Here is a 27,258-nt window from a genome sequence, read left to right on the forward strand (position 1 = left end):
CTCCAGTCGCAGACACCCTACACCGCAGAGGCATTACAAAACAAAAAAGTGCGCCTTCTGCCAGAACAAAAGCGAAAACAACAGAACACATCCTCCATCCACTGCACGCACCTAAGCAAGCACACAAGCAACTAGCCACTCTGTTGAACAAACTCGCAAACACAGCACCCACACTAGCCTGCATACGCTTCCAACACCCTCCCACCCGCCCTATCGACAGCATCCCAAACAGCGGCAACCATCGTTCTCACAGAGTACAAACAAGCAATTATGGACACTAAGAAACAAAGCACGCCTCCACAGACTCTTTGTATCACCACCCCAGATAGCAGACGCCTTCACCTCGAGGGTCAACGCCAGATTGAAGAAGGACAAAGACACTTTGTCAGAAGAGCACTACCTCGACCTGTGGGGTAAGCTAATGTGAAAGCAACAGAGCGAGAGGGGGAAACCCTCCTCGCCGCACCCCCGACGCAACTTGAAAGAAGATTATGCGAAAGCATCAAATGAACAATGACTTTTACGTAACCCAGATCTCAAATATGTGAAAAGAACTCTTGTTTTTGACACTTATACATTGTTGTTAATATTTTGTTTACCCTTGTTTTTTAATGTTTGAATAAACAAACATGGAAAAAAAAAAATGTTCTTTGCTGTCTATTCCTGATCTGCTATGATCTGCTATTCCTCACTGCAGGACTGCAGATTGAGACTGATGAAGCCCATCTCGTAGTGCCAAGGGCTTGAACCCACTTCTCTCACTGGTCGGCCTCGTATTTAACACGGCCAGCATCGATTCATTCCCCACATGGGGAAAAAAACAATTCAATGACAAATAATACAACTTGGAATTGATATACATGATGCACTTTTAACTTGATGACCCTTTGATCATTGTGGTAACGTCTGCTCGATATCGCTCTCTTTTATCTCTGAGCTGCTAGCACACTTGTACGGTTTCACTTTATACATGAACTTATTCATCTATTGTTATTTTGAAACATGACCACATGTCCATGTACAGTATATAGTCTACATTTAAGACTCTCTGCACCGCAGGGCCCCGCGTACTGCCAAGGCTGCCTCTGTATGGTGTAATGACATGTCTCTCTATTTTTTTTTTTTTTTTTTTTATTTGTGGCAGCATCTCATACCGAAGAAGTGTCTGCATCCTCCAAAAGGCAGAAGATACATTGAAATGAGAAGCAGATGCTTCTGACAGTGCTTTTATAAAACGAACACCAGCCCCAAGAAAGATATCGTTAGTGCTTCTCTTCTTTTGTTTGTCATTTGCTTCATTTCTTCTTTTTTTTTCTTTATATACAAACAACTCCAAAAAAAATCATGATCAAGACACGCTTTTGTGATTTGATATCAATTTTGCTTGTTTGATAAGCCCTTTCTATGACAAGAATAGCTAGCACATCACCGGTTCGGACCCCTCTGAGGCAAACAGCCTCATGATTAAAAAGTAAGTATTTAGAGTATTATTTCAGTATCATACTTTCCATCAGCAAAATAAAGTCTCATTTCCTCTCTTTTTTAATATAAATATACATCACTTTTTTCATCTTTGTAAAAAACTTTTTTCCAGCAATAGTTGTTCATGCACCACCATCAATAGTCATCATCATCTTCACATCAGTATGATAACTTCTAACAAAATAACAAAATCTTACTCTCATTCTCTCTCTCACTCTCACGTCATTCAGGGCCGCCAAGCGCCAGCACAGGCCCAGGATGGACGACCTCTCCGGGCCCCTTGTACTTGTAATCGTAAATTATTTTCCCAGTATATAATGTATGTTTACAATTCTACAGACTTGGAAACTCAACTTCTGCATGTGTAATGCTTGGGTGTTCTGTCCTTAGACCTTTCTTTAAAAGAAAAAGAAAAGAAGAAGAAAAGAAAATCCACTGACCAAGGCCGGGCCCCCTTGACAGCCGCGGGCCCGGGTACACCAGACCCTGTCCCCCCCTCTCGTCAGGCCTGCGTGTACGATGACTGGCAGCAGCTGTAGATGAGAGCTCTCGCCAAGAGGAAACAACGAATATCTATAGCGGCCTACAAGCAGCAGACGTCAACTGCGCCATGCCTAAAATGAAAAAGACACACAATGCAGGCGAAAGAGCTTCATTCAGGGCGATGACCGGAAAACCAAAAGTAGTCCAGACAACTGGTTTGACAAGGCATGCAAGATACAACTGACCTGCATTTCAGACACCTCCGTGTGATGTTATTAATAACATCGATTCCTTTTAAATGGAGGATCGAATCGTGGACAATAATGTTCAGTGTCAAAGTAAGACGTTTGTCTTTTCTGTGATAATGATTTTAAAATCATTTTTTTCCTCTCCCTCCTCTCTCTGTTCAGCTTGTTGTAGGTTAATAAGCTAATTAACTAAAGACCTATATTCACTTTATTTCACAGCATTTTGTAAGATACACGCCAGAGTTCTATAAGAAGTCATCTTAAGCTTTAATCATCGGTAAACAACAAGACCTGTAATCTAAACACGGACAATACTTTAAAGATATCATCCCACAAACAAGAATATATGTATATATTGGGAATATAGTCTTTATTTGTAGAGGGCATTTATTCTATCCTATTATAATTTCAAGACTATAGTTCTGAAACAATTTTTTTTAAAAAGCAATAGGTAAGGGTGACAGCTGTTGACATAAGCAGCAGTGTGGTTAAAGCAAGGACGGTATTCTTAGTTTAGTTAAGGTGTAGAAAACAAAAACAAAAACAAAAAAACTATTCTGTCACATGCATCACATTCACAATAATGTTTACTCCTAATCAATAATTTAGGCAGAAATGAAAGAGCAGGCTGACGGAATGTAGATATAGCTGCCCATGTCCGCTTCTGAGAACTGTGCTTACCTCAATATTTTTAACCTCAATACTACTATGCCTTTGGGAACAGTTGATCGACGCGATAGTTCTTTCCTACGCTTCTGGATTCCTCGAGGGGATGGAGGATGGCAGGGCTGAAACCATTCATCGTTATTTTTCCGACAGCAGACCAGTTATGGTGTACAGAGAACTCTGCACTCTTTCATTCAACAACACACTGCATGCTAAATACATTAGTGGCTACAGCCTGATGCTCTGACCAAACTTATGATGCGCATCCAGCTAAATGTGGTTTAAACCTGACTGTAGATGGCCTTGCTTCGAGCAAACGACACTTCAGACTTGGTACAATTAAACTATAGTTCAACTGGGATTTACGAGTGTAAGTATATTATTATGTAACAATTGACAAAACTTTCTTGCCGTTGTCCTTACGAGAATGGCGTCAGCAGAACTTAAAAAAAAAAAGATTTTGCGGGGAAAACTGCTGTCTGATGGGACATTTCGTCTACTGTTTCCTGCATGGATAACGGGTATAAACTTAAGAGAAATGCAGTATGTACGGTCAGAGTGGAACCCGTTTTAAGATAACCTAGAGTAAAGAGTATCTTGTTTAATACAAATGTTTGCCTTTGCAAGACTTTTTTTAACTTCAGTAATAACAGTCCGACGCCTTCTTATTTCCACATAAACGTATTAACATTTTGATTGCCTAATCCATTTGGTTGCAACGAGGAAGTTCATTGTTCAACAATAGCAAAACACTTTGAATACGTGTGTGGAGTAAAAAAAACACACACACACAAAGCGTACGCTGGAAAACATGCAATTACACACAAGCTGTGAAGAAAATCCAGGAGAGGACGAGTTGAAAAACAATTGAAGAAAAAATTGCTTGATGAGCAGTGTTTATTTTTTCGCCATGTTCGGATAAAAACAATGCACGTGGGAAGGCCAGCCCGATCGCTTACTAATTCAATCAAGTCGACTTCATCACATATAATTGACCACTGATGATAACCCTCATAGAAATAATAAGTGTAAAAGATAAAAGCCCATATAATTTTCTCTATCGACGGTCGTCTCGTACGCGCGTTTGCTTTGTGTGTGTGTTAAGAAATGAACTTGCAAGCACATGCATTATGTCCCCGTTTATCTTCTCGTAGTCATCAGCGGTCAAGTCGATTCTTGACAGTGAACGAGTTGGCAAGTGGTCTTGCAGAGTGAAGACCCAAGTCAAGACATGTCATTTTTTTCTTCTGTTCTCGATGATGATGATTTTTTTTATATAGAAAATATGTAGCCTTTGTACTTATAACTGTTGCCACGTCGTTGTTTGGCAGTTCAGTATATAAACTATTTTTAGGCAGCTTTGCTGAGCATTAGGAATTGAAGATGGTCCCATTATCTTTGAAGTGTATGCGTACATTCTACAATTCTCGTGAATTCTGTGGGAATCACACTAAATGCGCAAAATCTCTAACTCGACTGCACTACCGGGAAACTTTTATGCATGTCAGTTTGCTCAATTCAAAACTCATGGAATGCGTATCTTGGGACAGTCTTAATTAGCTCTGTTGCTTATCACAATCTGTAGCCCGCATGTGAGTGTTCGACCCTGAATGGCGTCTACAGGCAATGGGGCATACTTCTATTCAAGTAGTATCATACTATGTAGTATTGTTGGATTTGCTTTTGTGACGCCACCTGAGTAACCAGAAATGTATGTACTTCGGATTCCAACTGCCATTTTGTAAAATGAGCAGTCATCAAGCTGGTCATTTTTTTTTTTTATTGCCATCACTCGTTGGAGTTTTATTTCTAGGTATCATATTTCAGACTGCTTCCAGACATGGAGGAAAAAAAATGGTGAGTACATTCTGCTGCTAGCTGATAATATTCATTATAAAAGATCACACTATAAGCATTCATGCGAGGAAACCAGATCAGTTTACAACAGACTCTTCCAGGCAGTGTATGGGTGAGATCACGCAACAGGTGTAATACACACCCCGGCACCCACAGAAACACACTATAAACTGTACCCGGTCACCATGTAGTTCATTTCAGCAAAGAAGCCAGAAACATACCTTCACCCGTTGGTTGTTGACATGTAGTCTGCTCCCCCCCTCGTCCATTTGAACGTAATGGGGAGTACCGCTGGTCACTTCTGTCGACAGACCATTTCCCATCGGAGATAAGGTCGCATCGTATTGTTGTACTTCGTTCTCCGCAGCAGTCGGTGAAGCTTCCAGCAATCTGATGTCCTCGGAAGCCATGGCCTGAAGTCTCGCACTAAGAGCACCCTACAGGCGTCCTACCTCAGCCAGCGTGAGCGTATATTGTTGTCTTTCTTCTTCCGGCGTTAACCTGCGCACGTGTTTTACGGAGTCAAGTTCCGGAGGGAAGAAAGTGGAGACAAGCGATTGGCGGGATCGATCGGGGAAGGACTGAGTGTTTCCACTCGCACCCTTGGCTCCCCGTCCCGTACGGACGGCAGAGGAGGAGAGCATTAACGTTGCTACACGTGGACCGTGAGATGATAGGAATGGAGGAGCGAGACATGCCTTAGGGCCACCTCCCTTCTCCCCACCCCGCTCTGTGCACGCAGCGCTCTCTTCACGTCACCACACGCGCTAGGCTGCTTGCGCGTTCTGCCTCCCTGTCACGTGCATGCATTAGCTATAAAGTAAAACGTCTGTGCTCACTTCTTTGAGACACAGTCCGCATCCTGAGCCAAAGGAGGTTGACTCCTGTGATACGCCTGGAAGCCAGGCCAAAGAAACCAAAAACGTGTATATATACATGTAGGTCTGTCTGTCTGCCAAGACCAACACTTAGCCTCTTGCGAAGTTCTCTGCTGTTAGTCCCGGCGAGCCGTAACAAAGAATGTGAATAAACCGGAAGCTATGTCGTCTAATGCCTCGTTTTAGTAGTTAACTGGACAAATTCGTCTGCCAAGCAGTCCAAGGATATTCGTGAAAGTGTGAGGCTGGAGCTTTGCGCATGCGCTGAAGTGGACAGTTGAGACGCGCGTTTGCTGTGATGTTTAGGACTCTCTCGATACGACATCATTTAGTGGAGGCGCTTTGTTGAAACTAAGGGTACGTGCATTGTAAATTTTAGAGGTAGTCATGGCAATATAACACACACAGAGGAGCACACAAACTGTTCACCTTACCAGGACCAGCAGCTGCAAGTAACTTATAGGCACCAATGGTGTAGGACCGTGTAGCAGGGACGAAGTTGTTAAAATCGCTTAACGTCCGCCGTCTGTTTTACCCCGTTGATACCCTAACCCTGCCATGGCTCAAATTTATGGACGGAGGGCCAACAACATAAAAAAAAAACAAAAAAACTACTACACTAGGCAGTGATTTAAACATTCGAGTGATGCATGACCTTTATATTTCGCACTTCATGTGATCTTTCCTGTCCAATGATGATGTTTTATGTATGTGCGTGTGTGTGTGGGGAGATGGGGTGGCGGCTAATATCACGTCGTCTGAGTAAATAAACTTCGGTAATACAAGAAGAAAGTGAATTCGCTGCTTGGTGCTATATCTCTTGAAGAATTTATTCGGGATGAAAGTTCTTGCCCTTAAGGCAAGAATCCTGAAAGACCATGCAATGGAACCAGAAACGAGTTGTATTAAAGAAATGAATCAGATCGTGACGCCAGATGCATTGATCTTTTTTATAGGGTCAATAAGGTCTCACCATCGCCTCAACAACAACAACAACAAAAATCTTTGAAGCATTCAGCCATGACCCCAAGGCTGGATTTACAATTTGTGGGAAGTCAAAAAGTCTCTACATGGAAGTGTGCAGACTAGCGCTTTATTTAAAATGACCAAATATAAGGCTTGTTGGGCGGCTGCATCCACGAAGTAGTACAAAATAATTGCCCTGTGAAGGATAACAAGATATCTTTGAATACAGTGCTAAATGATCAGGGAATTCAGAATTGTATTAACAAATTGCATTTCACTGTAAACTAGGCACATCTCCGGATAAAACATCTGAGTGCTACTGTTATTGTGAATGACAAGAAATTAAATCAAGGCAGTTTTTGAAAGCACAGTTTTTTTACCTTTTGTCTATTCATTAAGTAGTACAAAGCATTTCAGAATATTTTTAGTGACTCCCATTCAGAGAGGATTTTATAAATGGCACTTTTACACAAACTGATCTTTAATTGTAAATAGTAATCAAACCAAGAAATCTAGAAAGCAGTTTGCATAAATATTTTAAGTGCAATGTGTGAATGTGATCAGCGTTTTGTAGTGTAATTGTATCTAAGGTATACAACATGAGAAAGCCAATTTGTATGGATCAGTGAAAAATGTCTTGTTCATCTGAAACTGAACAAGCTTCTTTCTTGGATGTCAGAAAACAAAACAGAAATGATATGGGAAAACAGTTAAGAGAAATTCTAGAACAGCATAAATGACAAATATAAAATAGGTAAAATAAGCGTAGAATTTATCATATGCCTACTTATTAGATTTTGTAAATCAACAGTGGCATAAATACTGAAACACATGTATAAGGAATTGAACACTTTTGAAGCAATTGTCAATAATTTAATCAATGATGATTCTGACTTGTCTTTTCAAATTCTGATGCCATCTGCATTATTCAGTGTGGCATCTTCCTACACACGGACCAAACCAATTCTTTATATAAAAAAACATAACACTTTCATTTTCACTTCATTGAAGCCTTTTGTTTTGAAGCCTCTGTAAAAGAAAGTTTTTGTAAATGAAGTTCTGCACATTGTCTCCTAAGAGACATTGTTCCTTACATTCGTAAGGACATTCGTTCTAGCACAAGTCTCACCAAATGTATTCATCACTTTTCACAATACTGTGTTCCTTCTTGATTGTATTGGTTCTTGTGCACTGGAAACCAATAGTGTTTACTTCATAATTAAATGTTTATGGATTCAACACCTGTGCACACCAGGCTTTTGTTGCTATTGATATAAACTATTCATTTCAGGGTGCCTGACCCAGAAGGAGATCAAAGTAAATGTGGCTTGGTGCCAGGTAAAGAACTGGTGTTGTTTGACTGCTGGTACCACCACAACAATCAAGCACTTCGAAGGAGGCTGGGTTACAGTGAGCACAGATTTAGATCTGGGGTCGTGAAATTCAGTAGTTATATATCACAGGTGTTGAAGTCGGAAACACTGCTAACAGGAGGGGTGTTTTTTGTTTTTTTTTTAACTTGATAACATTACCAAACATGCTGCACCAGAAGCAGTCTTTGCTTTAAAATGAGTTCTGGATTTTTGAATTTCATAGCTCACTTTGAACTAAAAACTGAATGTAAAGACATGCTAGACATTTTCAATGGTCAGTTGTTCCATATGCAACATGCCACGCTTGGTGCCAGCACGGTACTTAGCCAGGTCCTTTCTTGTCACCATGCCAAGGGGCTGAAACAAAACAGATTAAATAACTCAGTCTGCAACATTCTGTTATTCAGAACATTAACTACAGTTTTGATGGCTGTAATTACATAAAGGGTTGTGTTTATGCTAGTAAACAAGGACATAAAACCTTGTCTTTGACTTCTTCGCCTGCATCCTGAGCATCACTTAATGCCCTATAACACTTGAATATAATGTATAGCTCTGTTACCTGTAACCTTTTTGCATCAGTGATATACTGAAGGGAAAAGGTATGCCCAAAGAACTGAAAAAGAGACAGACCTTTAAAAGATCTGTTGCCTTTCTTTTATAACTCGACTGAGATAAAATGTTTATTAAAACAACTTCAAGCATATTTGATTACTCTCAAGAACTACATTTTCAAAATATCGCCTTATTTCAGATTTAGCAGCAATCATTAGCTCAATCCTTTCAAGAAGTCTCTTGATTTGCTTTTGATAAAATGAACAATTATTTTAACTGATAGTAATCAGGGTGCACTTTGGTTTGGTCTTCATAAATGCCCTTGGTGTTTTTGAAATGCTACTGTTCTGTATGTAAGTTTTCTGTCCATTCTGAGGAAGAAAATATAGACCATGCAGAGCATAAAGACATTAATTTCTTCCCTAGGCCAATAAGTCAGTTTACTGGATCCATTAATTTTTATGATAAATGCATTTTAGGCTTGAGAAATTGCTTTGTGTTCCACAGCTTTAAGTGAAAGTTTTAATCCTACTTTTTCTTATGTAAAGCACTTTCTTTCAGTCAGAATTTAATAGGTACATTTAGCTTTCAGTATCATCAACTGTGTACCATCACCGACTGAATTGATGTTTTTCTCCTGTCAAAATTTGACATCTCTCTGCACAGATTTTGATTTTTAAAGTGCTGAATGAAAATTTCACAAAACTGATAGCATTAGAGTATTTTACCTGAAATTCTTCATCAACTACTACCAAATGACGTAGTCCAAGACCCCGAAATAACCGGAAAACTCGAGCCAGAGAGAAATCCTGAAACATCCAAGAATAAGACAGCAAAATTCTATTCATTGTACTACTTTTACTATAAAAAAATTTTTTTACAAACATTAGAAATCTAAATGCACTGAAAATATTCATGAGATGCAAATCACACTTACCCTGAGTATGCGAAAAAAACTACTCATAATGCCTCATCTTTATAAAACTGGTTTTTTATTTCCTGAAAGGTGCTTCAGAACTTGATGTAATTTATTGAAGAGCTTATTTGTCTTGTATAAAGCACGTACCGGTGTGACAGTGTATGGTGTCCTGTTCATATACGGGCGAACATCAATGACGTGATGCTTCTCTTCCTCTGTAATCTCTATATCCTACACAAGAAATCTTCCAGGTCAAAATATGTTCCAGAGGATTCTTTCTTTAGGCAATTTGTACTCTTATAAATTTATAAAATGTCTCACAGCATTCATTGTTGAGTATATTTGTACACTTAAAAATTTATAACAAGTTTTGGAAGCTGCAGTCAGTATCCTGACACAACAGAATCACCACCAACTTACGCAGGTTCGCAAATATCGAAAATCCTTGTAATGCAATGATTTCTTTGAAAAATAAGAATTTTCCATGTACATAAAAACTGTAGATAGCATTATAAGTGCTTCTAAAATCATTTGTAATCTGCAGGTTATAATTTTTCTGTATATAATAACCTTGCTTAAAAATATGTACCTATTCTTAATTTATTTGTGATTTGTCTTCAGTTAATTTATTATTACTACAATTTATATAAATGTCAATACTTAAAACTGCAATTATCAAACCAGTAAAATGTAAGCAGTGGCAACCATTTGAGGAAAAAGCAAAATAATCCCTTCAGAACAGTAGGGAAAAAATATAAGGTGCATGTGATTTTACTACCTTGATGGTCAGGTGGACTGGTACTGAATGTGGGTCGTTGAAATCGTTAAGGGTGAGTTTTTTCTTTATCTTTTGGCCTTCAGGAGCAAATACCTGAAAATGGTATAAGCAAACATAGACACCACACAATTTTATGGATATCATAAAACACACTGAAACAGAGTATACAGCAAGCTTTATGGTTGGAAAAAATCCTGACTTATTTACTTTTTAACTTTTTAAGTCACTGTTTGTGATTTTCAAACAAGCTTTAAAACATTCTTATTCTTTTAGTAAGTTACACAATTTAAAAAAAAAGCATATACTCCTAACATTAAGAACTATACCAGTGGTCCTGATGAATTTACATCTTACCTTCTTTTGCAGCATGATGAGAAGCTGAGACCTCAGGATAAGGCCATGGAGTTTTCCCTTGGCCTGCAGAAAGCTCTGAAGACAATCAAAGGGTACACAAACGGATTGTCCAAATATTCTGAACATAAAATGATCTAATCTTCTGATAAAGCTGCTTTTGTAAGTATTGAGTATCTTTTCTTAAATTATTACTATTGACTAGAACTTTTTCTTGCTTTGTATAGGTCACTCCTAAATTTAAAATATAAAGATTAGAAATCATATTTAACAACATCTTATCTCATTACATCAGAAAGATTTCTAGTAAACATTCATAGCTGGATATTGCTATGTACTTAAACATGACGATTACCTCTGGGGATAAAGATAGGACAATCATTTTCAACATATATATATATTTATGCTGAACCACATTTATGATATTTTTCATAGTAATCAGTTTATTGACTACTTCATGACATTAACAGTGACAGAGACTAAAATATTATAACTAATGGGAGGCAGCTCACAGATGGGTCCTGGTCAATGATGGGGAATCCGTGAAAAGTCTCGTTCTCCAAAATGTCGATGATGTGTCCCACCTTCTCCACTGGATAGATTGACAACACTGGCTGACTCATCAGTTCACTGGTAGAATTTTCAGAAATGTGTATATAAGCATACCATCAAACTACAGAATCGCAAACATACAATGAAACTATTTCTGACGGTCAAAATACACAGTAGTAGGTTAGTGAATACAATGATCTCATGTATTTTCGGTTGATATATATATATAGAGGCCTGATTATGCAGGACTGAAATTTGGACACACGATGACATCATACTTTTACCTGATCACAAAACAGCAATCAGAGCATTGGGAAGTACAAATGATATGGATTGCCAGCTAGACAAAAGATCAGTGTATCCAACGCCATAATTATACAAGTCCATATCAAAATCCACAACAAATACGCAATGTCGCAGTGGCCAGAGAAAGAACTGGCTTGTGAATGACAAAGCTAGACTGGTCATCCTGTACACTATCCTCCTCATTAATGATTGCCCAAAAAAAGCAAGAGGGCAGTGCCCTGTTAGCAGTCCAGTCTATCCATGTACTCCCTTCCCCCCAATGACAGGTACCGGTCAAGGGGCAACTGACTGAGTGACTGAAGGAACAGTAGGTTCCTCCCACGTGATGACAAAGTAAGAATAATAAGAACAACAAGGGTATATGCAGCTTACTCACCTGGCCTTGACATTTTCACACAGTGGTGGTGGTTCCGATGACAAGAGGGGTATGCCACTGACTTCTATATTCATGTCATACAAACCCTGCCAAAAGAGGAGTGCACTTTCCAAATGATGCTTTAAATTATTGATCAATCTATAATCTTAATTTTCCAAATGGGTACTTCATTTAACCTGAGAAGAAAAAATGCGCAGAGCTCAGATGTAGGAGCAAATACTACTACTAATAAGCAGGCTTCAGTCACATTCATTAAAATGCTTGAAAAATGGTTAGAATATGTCCAGTAATTTATAAAACTAATAATTAACAATGCATTAGTAAAAGCATCTGTCTAATCCTCCCTCCTGTGACTATTTTCTCTATTTTGTATCTTCTTTAATAGCAGAGGAAATTAACTAAAGAATTTCAATATTTTGAGAGAAACTTACAGTTGTGAAGAAGTCACCAACCCATTTGGAGATCATCAATGTGATCATGATGCAAAGGCCAAATGAAATGTCTCCTGTACATTCCACAATAATGACAGTCAAAGAGATGGTTGTGCGTAAAATACCTCCCAACTGAGATGCTGCTCCAATTAGTGCATATTTCCCTACATCTTTAGCCTGGAAATCCAAGAAAAGCTCAAAAACAATGATGTTCATTATGTTTATGAAAAAAAGGTAATGATAATGTCACAGTTTTTTAAAACCGTTTTCATCACAGGGAAGTATCAACTATTAGCCTATTAAAATAATTTCTTTCACTAAACAAAATAAGCTGGTAATCTGAAAATCCAGTTTACAGTTTTACTACAGGGTTAAGCTTGAAAGAGTAATAATTGCTCTGCAGAGGATGGTTGAAAAATGCTGCAAGTTTGCACTAATAAATTTTTGAAGTAACAAAACACACATAATTAATAATAATATTATTACACTTGCCTGCATGTATACTGTGAACATATATTTATCCAAAAACACATATATATGCACAGAATGTGTGCTGCATTTTGGTCAACAGGCTATGATCTTTTTACAGTCAAAAGAAAATACTTATTTTTAGTCTATAACACGAATCAAACAGATTGTTACCCATTCTCTTAAAAATAAATGAACAGAAGGCCTTTCCATGAAAAAATGTTCATCCAAGAAACAACTTCAACAATAATCAGCTCTTTGGAAAAGTATTCTTCACCATTTTAAATGAAAATAATGTAATGAAAAGCAATAAATATTTTTGAGCATTTGAAATGATCACACAAACACCAGCCATTGTTTTACATGCACAAGCATATATATATATACTCTTTGTTCACAGAACACTAGTAGTAAGTTGGTTGTGATTCGTGCATTTTCCTCATAACCTTGACAGCACCATGAAGACCATAACACAAATTCCATAATGCATAAAGTCAAAAGTAAAAAAGACCAAAAAATATAATTTTGAATATTATTTAAATGTACTATAGACTGAAATTACTGAATTTGTTAAAGTGACAAAATTGCAAAAACTCTTACTGCTGTCGTGCTGTGTTAGAAATGAAGAAAGACATGCAAACCAGGGGGAACGCTCTAGTACATATACAAACTAAAGACACAACATCAGCAAAATATTATCATATAAACAGAGAAAACAAACTGTATGATGTCAGTAAATATAGCCGACCTTGAATGAGGTAATTAAACATGAATGAAAATGTAAGAGCCAAGGGAGTTGAACATACATGCAAAGAGCTGCATGTTAGTTTCACAGGTTGGAGCATACTTCCTGCCTCAAAGGATTAATCATCTTCATGCTATTCATGAAACTCATTCCTGAAGGTAAATAGAATTGGGATGGCTAATTGGGCACAATTGTCTCCTGTCATTATTTGCCTATGGTTTGGTATTTTCAATTTTAAAAGACAGGCTTTCCCTTGAAAGACTTTTTGGATCTTTGACAGAATGAGACACCCACCATTGCAGAAAAAGGGTATTTTACATATGTTTGAGGTGTATAGTGGAAGGGAATAGAGGTACATGAAATGCAGTATTTACAGAAATGTTGAGTGGATAATTCTTTGCCTTTATAGTGGGAGGGCTTGTGTAGGGCAGTGTATACCGTTGACAGTGCTAAAATTGTTCCCTCTCCCCCCCCCGCACTACCTTCCAAGTTCCACCCCACTGGTTGCGCGAGTGGCACAGGCCAAGATGGACAACAACAGCGGGTAGCGTATCACCCAAACTGTCCATTATAAATAGCAGGCAAAAGTCAGTGTTTGCACCTGTTTACCGAAAGGCGGCTGGTCCTGCTTGGAAAAGCTGTAAAACTTTGGTTCTGAGTACGAGAGTAGCACCATTTTGCAGCAAGATGTCTTGGTCCCACTGAAAATTAAGTGGCTCGCGTCACTCAAAATATTTTGTCCGGGAAAAGCAGGGATCTTTTGTGGATTCCAAGGTCGGCTGAGTGAAGGTGTGTAGTGGATGGGAAAAAAAGAACACAAAGTGAGGAACAGATTAGACAACACACCCGACGAACGAGAGCTAGAATTTTAGCGGAAAATTCTCTTTGGGAACTTCCATCCTCTTCCCTGGAACAACAATGAGAATAACGGACTGACTGGCGCTAGGGGCCGCGGTGTTAGCCTTGGCGAGGAACGTCTTCAGTCAGGCAACACCTTCTTTACCTCTGTTAGTGTCCACACAACATGCAGAACAAACTATTAATTAAGTGGTCTTCATTCTTTGAAAAGCAAAATCTGGACAAGCTTTATACAACTATACTCACCCCATATTCCCCAGATATGGACAAACCTCTCATGAGCAGAGCTTTGCTAATATTGGCTGGGTTTTTCTAGGTACAATAAGCAAACAGAAATTATAATGTTGAATGCGAAAGCTTGTTGGTCTCACCTGAACAGCAAATTATAGTTATATTCTAATACTGCATTCTCATGTTTCACGGGTGTCACTACATGCTTTTCCCACATTTTTTGTTTGCCTGTGGATGGTCCATATTTTGGCATGACCTGCTCCATTAAGTGAGGGTATAATCTAGCATAGTTAGGAGTTTTTTGTGACTAGCTGCAGTGTTTGTCAAGTTAAATACATCCAACAAACACAATCTTAATTATCATCTCCTAGCACAAAACACTTCGGTTTTATCTGCAGATATCAAAGGCACTGAGATAAATGCTGTTACAGAAATCAAGATCTGAAACCTGAATATAATGCAGTAGACTGACTAGAGCTAAATGGTCAGCAAATGTTGCATATTTCAACACAGTCCTTATTGTGACTGAGTGATGTTCAAGAACATCCTGAGCACATATGCAGGTTACTGATCAACAAACATGAGTACTAATACAAGAACGGAAATTTCACAATAAGAATTAAAGCACTGAGAATCACTAAGATACTTCATTTAAAAATCACCAACTATAAGCAGAAGAGAATTCAGCAGATCTTTACCAACAGCAAGGTAGCTCTTTAAAATTTAAGGCTCTATAACAACAGTAGACTATTTTGACCCCTCAATAGTTTGCTCAAAAGGTTAACTATAAAGAATAGACATATTGATTGTCACTTAATCTAAATGCATTTACTTTCATTTTCTCCTTCTGATAAGATTTATGTATGCATACAAAATAAAGTTCTGCTGAAGAGATGTGCCAAAGAATACTGGATGCAAGATAAAGCAACATTTATGTGAACAAAATATTAAAACACATAATAAGTTGTGTTCACGCTGGAATTCTGCTTGATTTCTATACCTTTCCATCCAAGTAAAGCTGCAATTATATTATGATTTTGTCAGAGAATTTCTGAACTGAGTAATTGGGAAGTTGGAAAAGAATATCATAGACTGACAATGACTTTTAACATCCTGTAATTCCCCATAATCGGTAATTCTCAAACACCACCCATCTTCCATATATTTGCTCCTCTTCCTACGTAAAGGCATACACACAAAGAATGCAGAAAATTTTTGAATAGCTGAATGATCCATAAAGTCATTATGACAATCCCTTACCAACAGGTAAATTTAAAAGGACATGATAATTGGACATGTATATCAAAATTAAATGGGATTACAGCAAGTTTTACATGACAGCCATATAAAACTTTGCTTTAGTTATGCATTCAATAATATGTCTACTTCAAAAAGGATTTTAAGGGAAATATCCAGATCTTAAATTTAACATTACCTCCAAGGCATTTTTTCCTATGAATCATACATCATGCTGTTTCAATTCTATAAGACCATCTTTGAGACAGATGGAGGACTTAAGTTTGTTTCCAAAACAGTTAGTACTGTCACAACAGCAAAAGATGGTGCTAACATATGCCTATAGGAGAAATCAGCTTCTCCAACAGAAAAAATTCACTACAGAAGCAGCTGCATTTCATATCTGTGGCTTTAAAAAATTCCAAGAGTAAAACACAGCTGTCAACCACAAGAACAGAAAATGCTCTGTAGATAACCATTGAGAGACAATGCCCATGGTACAAGACAATCAGACAACACAGCAGCCATTGTATTACCTGATGGTTAAAATAGAGAAAAAGGTAATTTCACTGAAAAGAAGAACACCACTTTGGTGATAAAAAGATCAGAATGATTCCAGTAGAGACTTAGATTCAAATCTAGATGTGTGATAATAACTATCTTAAAAGTAACAACACAAAGTGTCAACATGCATGCATACACAAACACACTCGCTGTCTCACACACACACCCTTTCCGTCCCCAAACTACTGTAATCGAAAAAAAAAAACCCTCCTAAAAGACAAATGCGCAGATGCAGATTTTGGATTTGTGAAAGCATATACCTCCTTAAATTGGACATGTAAATAAATGTGTTGTGGTTTTTTTGTTGTTGTTGTTGATAACATGCTTATCAGCATTAGCAAAACTTAGGTTTTTCTGGTATTATTTGACAAATTTATTTTTATGTTTATTTTGTGATACCAAATATTTCATCTTTACATATTATTCTACTCAGCTATGTGGCTTAAACAAACCTTGTTCTAAGACAGTGTAGAGAACTGTGTAATGGAGTATGTACATGAAGGGACAGATAGGAAACAATAAGCTTTAGTAATACATAAACTCTACCAGTCAAAATTTCTAAGCTAGCTACACACCTGCTCAGGAAAAAGTTGTACAACACCCATGCCCATGAGACGACCCCAGGCAGCACCTAGAGCCAGCGACGGAATGAAGACCCCACTGGACACGCTCAGTCCATATGTCCACACCGACAGCAAGAAGAAGAGGATGATAAAGGCAGTCAAGGCAACGGGACTGTAAGAATCTGCAAACAGGTTAGGTGCTGAGAGTAATATACTCTGTATTCCTCTAATTATGGGAAAGATTGATAACTTGTCTTACGGTTAAAAAAATGAAAAGGTTAGAAATTACCAAGCAAAAATAGCTGTTTAAAATATTATTTTCTGATAACTTATGACATTCTGTTGTCTGTAACTGTGATGTCTCAGTAACTGTAGTTTAAGGCATTAATAATTCTTCTTGTCTTTTTTAACTGTCATGTCTATCAGAGCCGGTGCTGGGGGTGAGCAGGGGCGACAGACCTGAGGGGGCCCTGCGAAAGGAGATTCTGTGGAATGGTATATATATAGCTTACACTTACGGCTAAAAGCCCTGCATGATATACACCCAGGGCCCCATGATGCTCCACTTATTCCTGTGTGTTTGAAAGTTAATGATCTGTGTGTTTACATGCATACATGCAAATTAATACTATCATAGTATTTTATAATATTTTCTTTACAGAATTTTAGGTCCTACTACTGCAAAAGCAAATTAGTTCTAACATTGTAAAAAGACTATTTTTCACATAAGAAACCAGCAAAATTGATGTCTATTAAAGAGAAACTAGTGGATGTTAATTAAAGAGACACTATGCACAATGACTCTGACATTCCAGGAAGACAAAAGACCAACAAAATAACTTAATTCTACTTTACCTAATGGGTCATGCAGTAGAGATTTGAGGCAACCTTCTGGTGTGGTGAGAAACAGAGTAGACATGGAGTTGTGAGAGTCACCACTGCAGAACATCTAAAACCACAAACACCATGAATAAAATTCCTTGCCACAATGAGCTTCTCATGTAAGATTATAAGCTAGTATAGTGACACTGACATGATACCAATCATAGCTCACAAACATGATGATGGCAGTGTTGTGCACCAGTATGTGTCAAATCGAATCTTGGCATGATGGTCGAAATTGGGTTTTCATTGGGAGTATATTTCATGTCATTTGTGTTTCATCCCCCAGACTGTGTTCATCTTTCCTGCTAGAGTTTCACACTATATGTCTGGTATACATTTCAGAATGCATTTAGACAGGAGCTGAATATTGTTGGAAAAGTGTGTTTCATATTGTCCAGTACAAAGTACTTTGTCCCAGAATCTAATATATCATGACCTAGACAACCAAAAAGGCTAAATTATCTTCTTGTAATATCTGTCCTTAACAGCAATGACATCTGGAAAGAAGCATTTTTTAATATTAACCCAGGCAACCCTCAAATGTCAATCTTCAGCTCAAAGTCATGACCTATTGAGAAGTCATCTTAAAAGTGATTAAGACCTATAAAACTGAAAAAATAAAATTCAAAGAATACAGAAATCACCTTTGAGGTGGTTGCATGACGTCTACTGGGTTCTGCAGTTGTACATTCGTTTACCCCAAACATGAGCAGAAAACCAATGATGGCACAGACTACAGACACCAGACCTGCTTCTGCAACTTTTATCCAGTTGTGCCTGTGCAAATACCTGAAAATCATGTCAGAAGTAGAAAGACCACCAGTGCTGATGTACACATAAACATAGCACTAACATCAAATGGACTGAAGTGAATTTCTGTACCTTCATTATATGCTAATGATAGTTTTGCATTTTGCTTCTGAAAGGCTATCTTTTCCCTTCAAGTGTGATTTATGTTGCATGTTTACTTTGAAAAAGAAACCTCTTATCAAATATTAAAAATGTCCTTGCATAATTATTTTAGGATATTTATGCCCCTTTTAATTTGAGTAGTGAATTGCTAAAATATGTACATTTCTAGCATAATCAACCTACTTTCATTGAGATATTTCTTTGTCATACAGATTATTATTAACTTTAACATTGGCTGATCATTATAAAATGATGTAATTCATGTTATATAATTATCTTTCTTTTAGTTTTTGCTGATCTTGCAAATAGCCAGTTTTAATTCACTTGCAAACTGCAAAACAAATGTGGAACTACGCAGAAAAGAGAAAGCACGGAAGACCTACTTTTGTCTAAATATAGTGAGCTTGTAGTTCATGACAACAAACAAAGCACCAATCAGCCCACCTAAGACAGAAAAGTAGAAAAAAAATACTCTCATCACTAAACAAACCACCTAAAGCACTATTGTGTGCTGTTATATATATATATCTCATAAAAACAAATTTAGTCTGATGACAGTCTATTGGACAGGTTATAGTGGAATATTTATCAACATCTTGTAAAACTTGCATTCTAATGCATGCTTCAATAGGGTTTCAATTTTATCTCACAGCAACAACTTACCAACAACTGCCATTATAATGAACACAGGGATTTCGATGAGGTCAAATGTAAGATTCTGAAACATTTAAATTAAGAAGATTTGTCAGGCTAAGCAAAAGCAAAACAAACTTTTAAATCCAAACTACAGTCCAACAATTAACTAACTTCAGTGTATCATTTATGTATCACAACATTTTATCAATGTATCATGACATATAAAGCGCAGTAAACGTGAAAAGTAAAACCTGACATACTGGGAATGTGTTGAACCGCACAAGTCCTGGATGAGATAGTTCTGTTGGATGTCCTTCAAAGGCACTAAGAAGGAAATTTGTTGAAAAGCATGCAATCATAGCTGAGAAAAACTGAAACAGGCAAATGTTAAAGATCACATAAAGCATTTATGACCAAGGGTAATAATTACCTGTCAACAGAACAAAAGAGTATATTTAATAACTACCTGCTAACAGACCTAAGGAGTATACTAGATAAAATTGTCATCCACTTATGTACCCAAGTACGTAGTGTCGCGAGAGAGAGAACGTGCAGGAGAAGCAAACAGTAAATTTATACAAATCAAATTAAACAACATATATATATATATGTGAGTATATGTGAACTAACCACATGCCACACGAGATCTGTGTTCCAGAAACTAGCTGCCTCTTCAACGCTAAATAGAGTGCCACCAACAGGAGCACCAAAGGCAGCAGATACACCAGAGGCTGCTCCTGCAGCTACAAAGTCACGTATATCATGATCTGTACGGAACATGCTGTACACCTGCACATAAAAACACCGAGATCACTATCAAAGGCATACACATATGTCTGTGTGTACTATGCAGACATGATTTGCATAGCTAATGTACTTAAGTCATATCTATATAATATTATTATTAGTCTGTATAATCAGAAGCTAAGTAATTTAAAACCATTTCCAGGAATAATAATAAAATGAGCTTTTAGCTGTCACCTGACCTGGGTTGCCCACAAATGACTGTCATAAATCAAGATATTTTGTCGTCTAGTATCAACATCTCCATATAGAAACTGGAAAATTAACAAAAAGCAAACAAGCAAAAAAGGAACAGAAAAATGTCTTACTTTGATATCTCTTGAGAACCATGGTATTCTGCCCTTGCCAAGCCCAGCAGCAATAATACCACCAGAGTGTGCCATTGGTCCTTCCTACATAAGTATCATTAGGAATAATAATCTTAAATATCTATCAGTGACTAGATCAAATATAAAGTACTTCAAATGCGACCTTTCATAGATTGTTTTACTCATCCTCTGACTACTGCTTAGGAAGGTTTTTAGCATTAAACAGTTTAACTCAGAGCTCTCATATGAAACTATGTCAAAAAGGACAGTGTATAATTGAGAAGCTGACAACCTTTTAACGTTAAGAGATTCAAATAACTTGCAAAATTAATTGTTATTTCTACCTTTTAACAAAAGCATGTCCTTGTCCCACCAATATCATTTCAATGTATATTTATTGTAATCTTGGTTTTAAATTTTATTTGTGCAGATGGATACCTTGCCACAGGCGAGCCCACCAAGGATGGAAAGAATGACTCCCACAGTTTTAGCAATGAAAGCACGAAGTGAAAGAAGACCAGGAACACGGATACCATTGAGGTAAGATTTTATGAGTGGAATGCCACTCCCTGCTGCCCGGGGCTGAAATAAAATATCCATTTTTAGATTCTAGTGCAAGCAACTTCCTAGCATTTATCCCCCAGTTATTAACGTATGATGCAAAGATATAAAACAAATTATAAACAAAGTATTTTATTGTGATGGATATATGCTTACTTTGTGCAAAAGTAGACTGACACATCTTGCATGCAAAGGCTACTAAAAATGACTGTGATGGTCTAAACCAATTTCTTATGCAGATCATTATAACTGTACATGTCTATTATAAGTGTTTACTTTTTATTGGCATATATTAAAATAGATTTTAAACTTTTATCATGCTTATTTTAAGTTCAGACTGTCACATTATAGGAAAAAATGTATGAAAAAAAATAGCTAACATAACCTATGTAGTAACGTTCAAGTATTGTTTCTTTAAAATACAAATTAAAGATGCGAAAACAGTACTTCTGAAAATCTAATTCTTTTACCTTGGCTGTTAGTACATGTTCTCACCTGAACATATGTGACTAATGAAGCACCAAGGAGAGTTATCCCTAAGTTAATAGCACACCAGATAGCAACTGGTTTAATAAGACAGTTGTTTTCTGAGCATTCATCCAGATCTGAGTCATCTGTTAAGGACTGATTTTAGGTATCAAAACATCTGCAAAATGTGTAAGTGATTTACAGTAAATGCTGTGAAAAAAAGAAAAATACTTATACAGTAGTATTTTTTTTTTAATCAAAGTAAATTTTTTTTTATTTCCATTCAGAATAACCTTCTCTCACTCAGTTCTGCTTTTTTTTCCTCCAGCGTTTAAAACAAGCTTGCTCTGTCATTCAGTTTTAGCCATCATTTTAAAACACCAGGCTTTAATCTCTTTGACTCCAGGGCACACAAATGCCATAAACATATCCTTGTTGTGTATGGATCAATACCCTACATCAATAATGCTCTGAACTGACCTTATCCCTGCATCTTTTTTACTCCCCATCTTACATGGCCAACTAATTTGCATTATTCATCAGAGAGCTCTGCTGATATAAATTACTACATTCTTTCCAAGACTAAACTTTTTGTGGGAGATGTCACCAAGTGCATACACTCTGATTCACAGCTCCTCTTAATGGAAGTAATCAGCCTGCTCAATCCCTCTTGTTGAACAGTAATTTCAGTGCTTCTCATGTAGATTCAGCATCTGCTGAATGAGAAAGCAATCAGGATGTTCTCCCTGGAATCAGAAACCCAGCTGCACAATACAGCATATCGATGAATGAGTCAAAAACAGTAGTGATGCTGAATTCCAATTTAGGCATCAGGTGGCTTCCATCATGCAGCTGAGTGCACCAGCACAGAGACCATTAACAATAGCAGGTTTTGTGAGTAAAAAGATACATTTGGCAATAAGAAGGAATTTTTCATGGGAAACAAGCTCCACAGAAATGTGAACTCCAGCAGCCAGTAGAGAAGTTCCAATGCCAACAAGAAACATCATGAACCAACGGATGATCCACTCAAAAGTTAGACGCCTCTGCAAAATTTGACAAAAAGATGTTTTTTGAAATTTTATCATAGATATTAGATATTGCTAGTGCTCAGAAATATATTTTAGGCCATTTATGTGAAAACAATTCATCAGTTTTAGTTTCATTTAGCTTTAGATATATATATATATCTTCCTTTATACGAATATCTGCAAGCATCTTGTAAAGCTGACAGCAAAGAAAGACAAAAGAAAGCTAAAAAGACAAAAAAGCTTAATAGTTACCACAATGTATTATTTGTTCCTAAATGCTGACAAGCATGTACGTGTAAGAAATAGCAATGCAATGCATTATGAATCTAAATTAATGACACAAAATTTATCACAGATTATCTTACCTTTGATTTCTTTTTCTGCAATTCATTGTCCTGCTGGTGCAAAGTACTGTCAATCTTGTCATAATTGAGACTCTGCAAACCACAATCTTATGGAATCAGATAGCAATTACTATATGATTAAAATTCAGAAGAACCGTATAATACATAACATTTTGTTTGAATACAAAGACACAGTGTAATAAACAGCATTTTGAGAAAATGCAGGCTGCTCTTTTGATGGCAGGAATGACGAATCAACAATGGTTTAAAATTTATTAGGAAGCCCTGGATAATACTTAATCCTACTTTCCGCAATTTTTACCTCCTTTTGAGCCATGCTGTGGATATTTAGACAATTTGGATCTTTTTAAGTACATACAAAAACTCATCACACACCAAAAAATGCAAATGGATGTGCACAAACGAAGTCAATAAACGTACAATGAGAGGATGCAAAGATAAAACAAATAGAATTGGCTCTCATGAAGACTATTAATAGTATGAATGGAATAATTTTGAGTTATCGGCACTGACTACTACATATACTGACTGAGTTTCAGATCCACTCAATAATTTTTTTGTTCTCCATCAGAGCCATACATTCATTATGCATGTAAGTGTGATTTCAACAAATGAGAGGAGGCAAGCAGTTTGTCTCACCTCCCATTTTGATACCAGCCTCTTCCTGAAACGTGGAGATTCCTCACCATACTGCTTCCATCTTTTGCTCAAGTCCTGTTAAGACAAGACAACCAGGACAATCAAAAGGAGAACTGTCAACTGTCCATGGACTTGCATGATTACTTATCCTGTATCTATATAGGGTGAGGGAAATCGTATGTTATGTAACTTTGAAAAATAGCCAACTTAAGTTTTATGCATGAAATGCTGGACACTTGCGAGCTAGTACAGTTCCAAAACATTTGACTTTAAGAACAGGTGAGGTATTATATACCTGGCAGATCACAGTCACAGAGCATGTACAGGACATGTAAAAATAAAGATGGAGCAGTTTGTCATTATTGAAAAATATATATTTTTTTTTTAAATGGACAGTGCATAAAAATTGACAGGTAATAGACACTGTTGGCTTTGTATTCAAGTCTATGTCACTAGATAAACAATGTGAACAAATATTGCACATCCTGTTTGTCATTTAGGTTTTTTCCCCCACCAACATTGTCGCTTCTCAATACAAAATAACTGGCTGTTTATCATCCTTATCTGCACACACTTTAAGTGGTTAACTAGATGCTGAAGAACAAACATGGCTCAGTGTGGAGGGAAACAGGAAACAAGCAAAGTACTTTTTTTTTAAATGTGAATGGCAAAGACAAACTGATCAAAATCAGGCTGCACAAAATACAGGATGCTAGATCATGTTTTGGGTCATGTTTCAACATTATTTGTTTTATCTAGAGATGATAATTTTCTATCAGTCCAGATTTGTATGATTGTATCATAACTTACCACAGAATGACTGACAGATATGAAGACTTGAAGAAAAAGAATAATACTAGTAGATATTAATCAATATATCAGTTAATTTATCAGTGCAAGTACCCTCAAATATGTGTGTGAGTGAGAATAAATACGTTTAAGTGTAAATGTATAAAAACGAACACCAGGATATGAACACATGTGAATGTTCGATATAAACAATGTATAAATACTGCTAATAACATGTCATTTTTATACACAAATCATTTTTGCAATAACCAGTCTAGTCATTGTTCCCATGAACTCTTTAATTGCGTCTTTTTATACACCAACAATGAAGATGGCTAAAATCTTGTTCACTAAAGCTATTGCCTTACTGGCAGGAAGACAAAACTGGTGGCCTATACTGTATCTGCCTTGACACTCAAAACAGTTGTTTCACCTGTCTTGGCCAGCTGAGCACGTAGACTGGTACAGAAAAAATACTAAACTGCCATTCCCCCATCATTTAGTGACAAACAGCATCTACAGGGATTTAGTCCTCTGTTGTCATTACAAGGTTTTGCACACCATCAGAGTTGTGACCTAACCAACAACACCTCCAGTAGTAAACAGAGAAAATAAGGAATTAGTGGGTATGTACGCCATGAATTGAAAACAGCGTGTGACCTGAATGTGACAGTGCAACATTTCATCTGATGTGTGAGAGAGGGTGAGAGAGACAGTTGACACTAATTGGCACACATTACCATCATCAGATTAGATTTGCATACATATTGCACCCAAAAGGAGAAATGCCCTATCATCGCACAATTCCTGCACTTTTGTTATATCCTAGCTGGTGTTAAATGCCTAAATCACAAGGGTTGACATTCGATTTACAGTCTACTAGATTTATAGCTACAAATAATATCGCATTATGCATATTGCTATTGGGATATTGATTAGATCATCAAGGGATTTTATCAAATGTTATTGAAAATCAATCTGCTAATATAACAATGGCATGTTTTTAGTATTAAGAAAACTGAAAAACAAATACATTTTTTAATCATAAACTTTTTTTCTCCACAGGGTTCATGTAATGTCAGAAGGATTCGTAGATGAGGGACTTTGCACAGACTTACGCTCTTCCAGAACTGGTGTTTGTGGTGAAGGTGCTCACGTGACCAAGTAGCCATCCTTACTGCCTGACTAAACTGGCTTTCTCCCTTCTCCCACTTGACCAGCGGACTTGCATGCGCTCCAGCTAGATCAGTCCATTAGTAAAAGGTCGGTGAGGTTATCTCGGATGTTGACCTGCTGGTTTTTAATTTATACGACTGCGAGTACAACTTCTCAAGATCCTGCTTTTGTAACAAACGACAATAGAAAGCGACACGAACAACCTGCGTCGATCCCTTTCGGACAATTGCTGCAAAACTGCCACCAACAGATTGCATAGTGAAACAAGTGTAAAGCCGTTTTCGTCGTCGGCTCCTGAAAGTTTTCCTTTTGATCGATCAGCCCTGTGGGCCCGGTCTCCCTCCTCCCATGAAGTCACCGCTGCTTTGGACCACAATGAATCAGTGCAGGCGGCTATCTCGATGTCCGAAGATATTAAACATGAACAAAAGCGTTATCACCGGATTTGTGGTGTGAGCAGACCAGAAGCAGTCAATCATCCAAGTGTCACCCTTTCGCGGCCATGTTCTTGTCGCGCGACCTGCAAGATGTCTGTTTGCTCTGCCTCTTCTGCGTGGCTGATGGTGATGGTGTCATGTCTGTCGTCTTTCTAAGACTTTGATCAAAATATTTTTCGCCGACATGGCATTAAATGAACCTAATCGTATCGTATTGTTGTTTGTATGTAAAAAGGCTACAATCCTATGAGACAGACGCCAGATGGAGCTCATAAGTGATGCACTGTCGACACTTTCAGTTGGAAATGCTAGCATTTGTATGTTTGCAGTAAGTGACAGTCGCCCATGGGATCTAGAAAAATATATAGGACATGTTTTTTTCTCTCTCTCAATGTGTAAAACCTATTACATGCACGCGAGCGTATATGTAAGCTAAAGATGAGAAGAGACAAGGTCTGTTCAGCAAAGTACGTAAGCCTCTTATTGAAGGTTGCGATCCACTCGGACATTGTCAGTATCGAGATGAGCAGCAATCATTGTAGCAAGAAAACAATATAAGTATTTCTAATTATAGCACATTTTGACTAGTTCACATTGACGGCGCACGTCTACGTCCACAGAAAAGACCTCGGTGTCCTTGTTAACCTCGAGATGAAGTCACCATCCAAAGTCGAACCAAAGACAGAGATACCGCAAACTATATCTCCATGGTGCAGGTCGCTCTTACATCTTCTTCAAAGGCCGAAGCGGCTGACACTCATTTGACCGTCTTTTTCGATTATGGGTAGCACGGATTATCGCTTCTTTGTGGTGAACTGAACACCCGAAACCGGCGCCATGTCTCTTGGATCTTCACAAATGCGCCGTTGACCGAGGTGCCATCCCTTGAAAATAAATTGTTTCTTATAATATGGTAACCATGCTTCGTACAATGTTATTTTGTGTCCTCTGTACAAGATCCAGAGTAACCTCCTCAGACAATTATTCTCGCTTGTGCCTAGATTTTCCTCTCCGTATTGGCAGGCAGGGTTTTCACATCCGTGCTCCGTCCTTGTAGATATATGCTTTGCCGTCGCTAGTGGCTATGACTTTACTCTTCTCAGTTCTGGTCTTCATGATGAGTTGTTTGTCAGTCGACTGGTAAGGTCTCGTAGTTCTCTGTTACTGTCTGCTATAACATCGATGTCGTCTTCAAAGCGTAGGTAGCACGTGTGATGATCGTGGAGGGTTTCACACAGGAAATGATATGAAATGATATTGAACAGCTCAGACAAGATGTACAGTATAGGTACAGGGACAGCACGGATGTACAGGAATGTCAATATTCTTTATTCTTTTACCCTCGGTGTATTGAGATATTC

The 27,258-nt window shown here is 37.6% G+C and overlaps 2 protein-coding genes and 1 long non-coding RNA gene across 8 annotated transcripts in view; 1 reads left to right on the plus strand and 2 right to left on the minus strand.

Annotated features, from left to right (window-relative positions):
- The window catches only part of LOC112576740 (H(+)/Cl(-) exchange transporter 7-like), a 62,830-nt gene extending 57,225 nt beyond the window's left edge, over positions 1-5,605 (minus strand). The window contains exon 1 of one of the 2 annotated variants that reach the window (XM_025259415.1): positions 4,958-5,605. In XM_025259415.1, the coding sequence (XP_025115200.1) occupies positions 4,958-5,146 (189 nt within the window). In that variant the 5' untranslated portion in view covers positions 5,147-5,605. The remainder of the gene's footprint in view (positions 1-4,957) is intronic. The other variant, XM_025259416.1, reaches the window with a different exon arrangement.
- Positions 5,606-6,687: 1,082 nt separating this feature from the next.
- The window catches only part of LOC112576738 (H(+)/Cl(-) exchange transporter 7-like), a 34,656-nt gene continuing 14,085 nt past the window's right edge, over positions 6,688-27,258 (minus strand). For 3 of the 5 annotated variants that reach the window (XM_025259408.1, XM_025259410.1, XM_025259411.1), the window contains exons 3-24: positions 23,496-23,570; positions 22,857-22,928; positions 22,371-22,506; positions 21,488-21,597; positions 20,870-21,013; positions 20,432-20,515; positions 19,950-20,108; positions 19,580-19,690; positions 19,347-19,401; positions 19,067-19,127; positions 18,416-18,560; positions 17,742-17,835; positions 16,899-17,068; positions 14,539-14,604; positions 12,222-12,398; positions 11,791-11,876; positions 11,069-11,186; positions 10,560-10,634; positions 10,206-10,298; positions 9,575-9,658; positions 9,237-9,317; positions 6,688-8,310 (exon numbers count right to left, since the gene is read on the minus strand). In XM_025259408.1, coding sequence (XP_025115193.1) covers positions 8,212-8,310; positions 9,237-9,317; positions 9,575-9,658; positions 10,206-10,298; positions 10,560-10,634; positions 11,069-11,186; positions 11,791-11,876; positions 12,222-12,398; positions 14,539-14,604; positions 16,899-17,068; positions 17,742-17,835; positions 18,416-18,560; positions 19,067-19,127; positions 19,347-19,401; positions 19,580-19,690; positions 19,950-20,108; positions 20,432-20,515; positions 20,870-21,013; positions 21,488-21,597; positions 22,371-22,506; positions 22,857-22,928; positions 23,496-23,570 — 2,295 coding nt within the window. In that variant the 3' untranslated portion in view covers positions 6,688-8,211. Of the gene's footprint in view, positions 8,311-9,236; positions 9,318-9,574; positions 9,659-10,205; positions 10,299-10,559; positions 10,635-11,068; positions 11,187-11,790; positions 11,877-12,221; positions 12,399-14,538; positions 14,605-16,898; positions 17,069-17,741; positions 17,836-18,415; positions 18,561-19,066; positions 19,128-19,346; positions 19,402-19,579; positions 19,691-19,949; positions 20,109-20,431; positions 20,516-20,869; positions 21,014-21,487; positions 21,598-22,370; positions 22,507-22,856; positions 22,929-23,495; positions 23,571-25,402; positions 25,527-27,258 lie in introns of those variants that run through there. The other 2 variants (XM_025259412.1, XM_025259409.1) reach the window with 2 other exon arrangements.
- LOC112576741 lies at positions 10,571-25,468 on the plus strand. The gene is made up of 5 exons (XR_003101894.1): positions 10,571-10,718; positions 16,907-17,078; positions 17,313-17,381; positions 20,862-20,971; positions 25,350-25,468. It is a non-coding gene; the product is annotated as an uncharacterized LOC112576741 (long non-coding RNA).

This window comes from Pomacea canaliculata, linkage group LG12 (assembly GCF_003073045.1).
Source record: "Pomacea canaliculata isolate SZHN2017 linkage group LG12, ASM307304v1, whole genome shotgun sequence".
Lineage (NCBI taxonomy): Eukaryota > Metazoa > Mollusca > Gastropoda > Architaenioglossa > Ampullariidae > Pomacea > Pomacea canaliculata.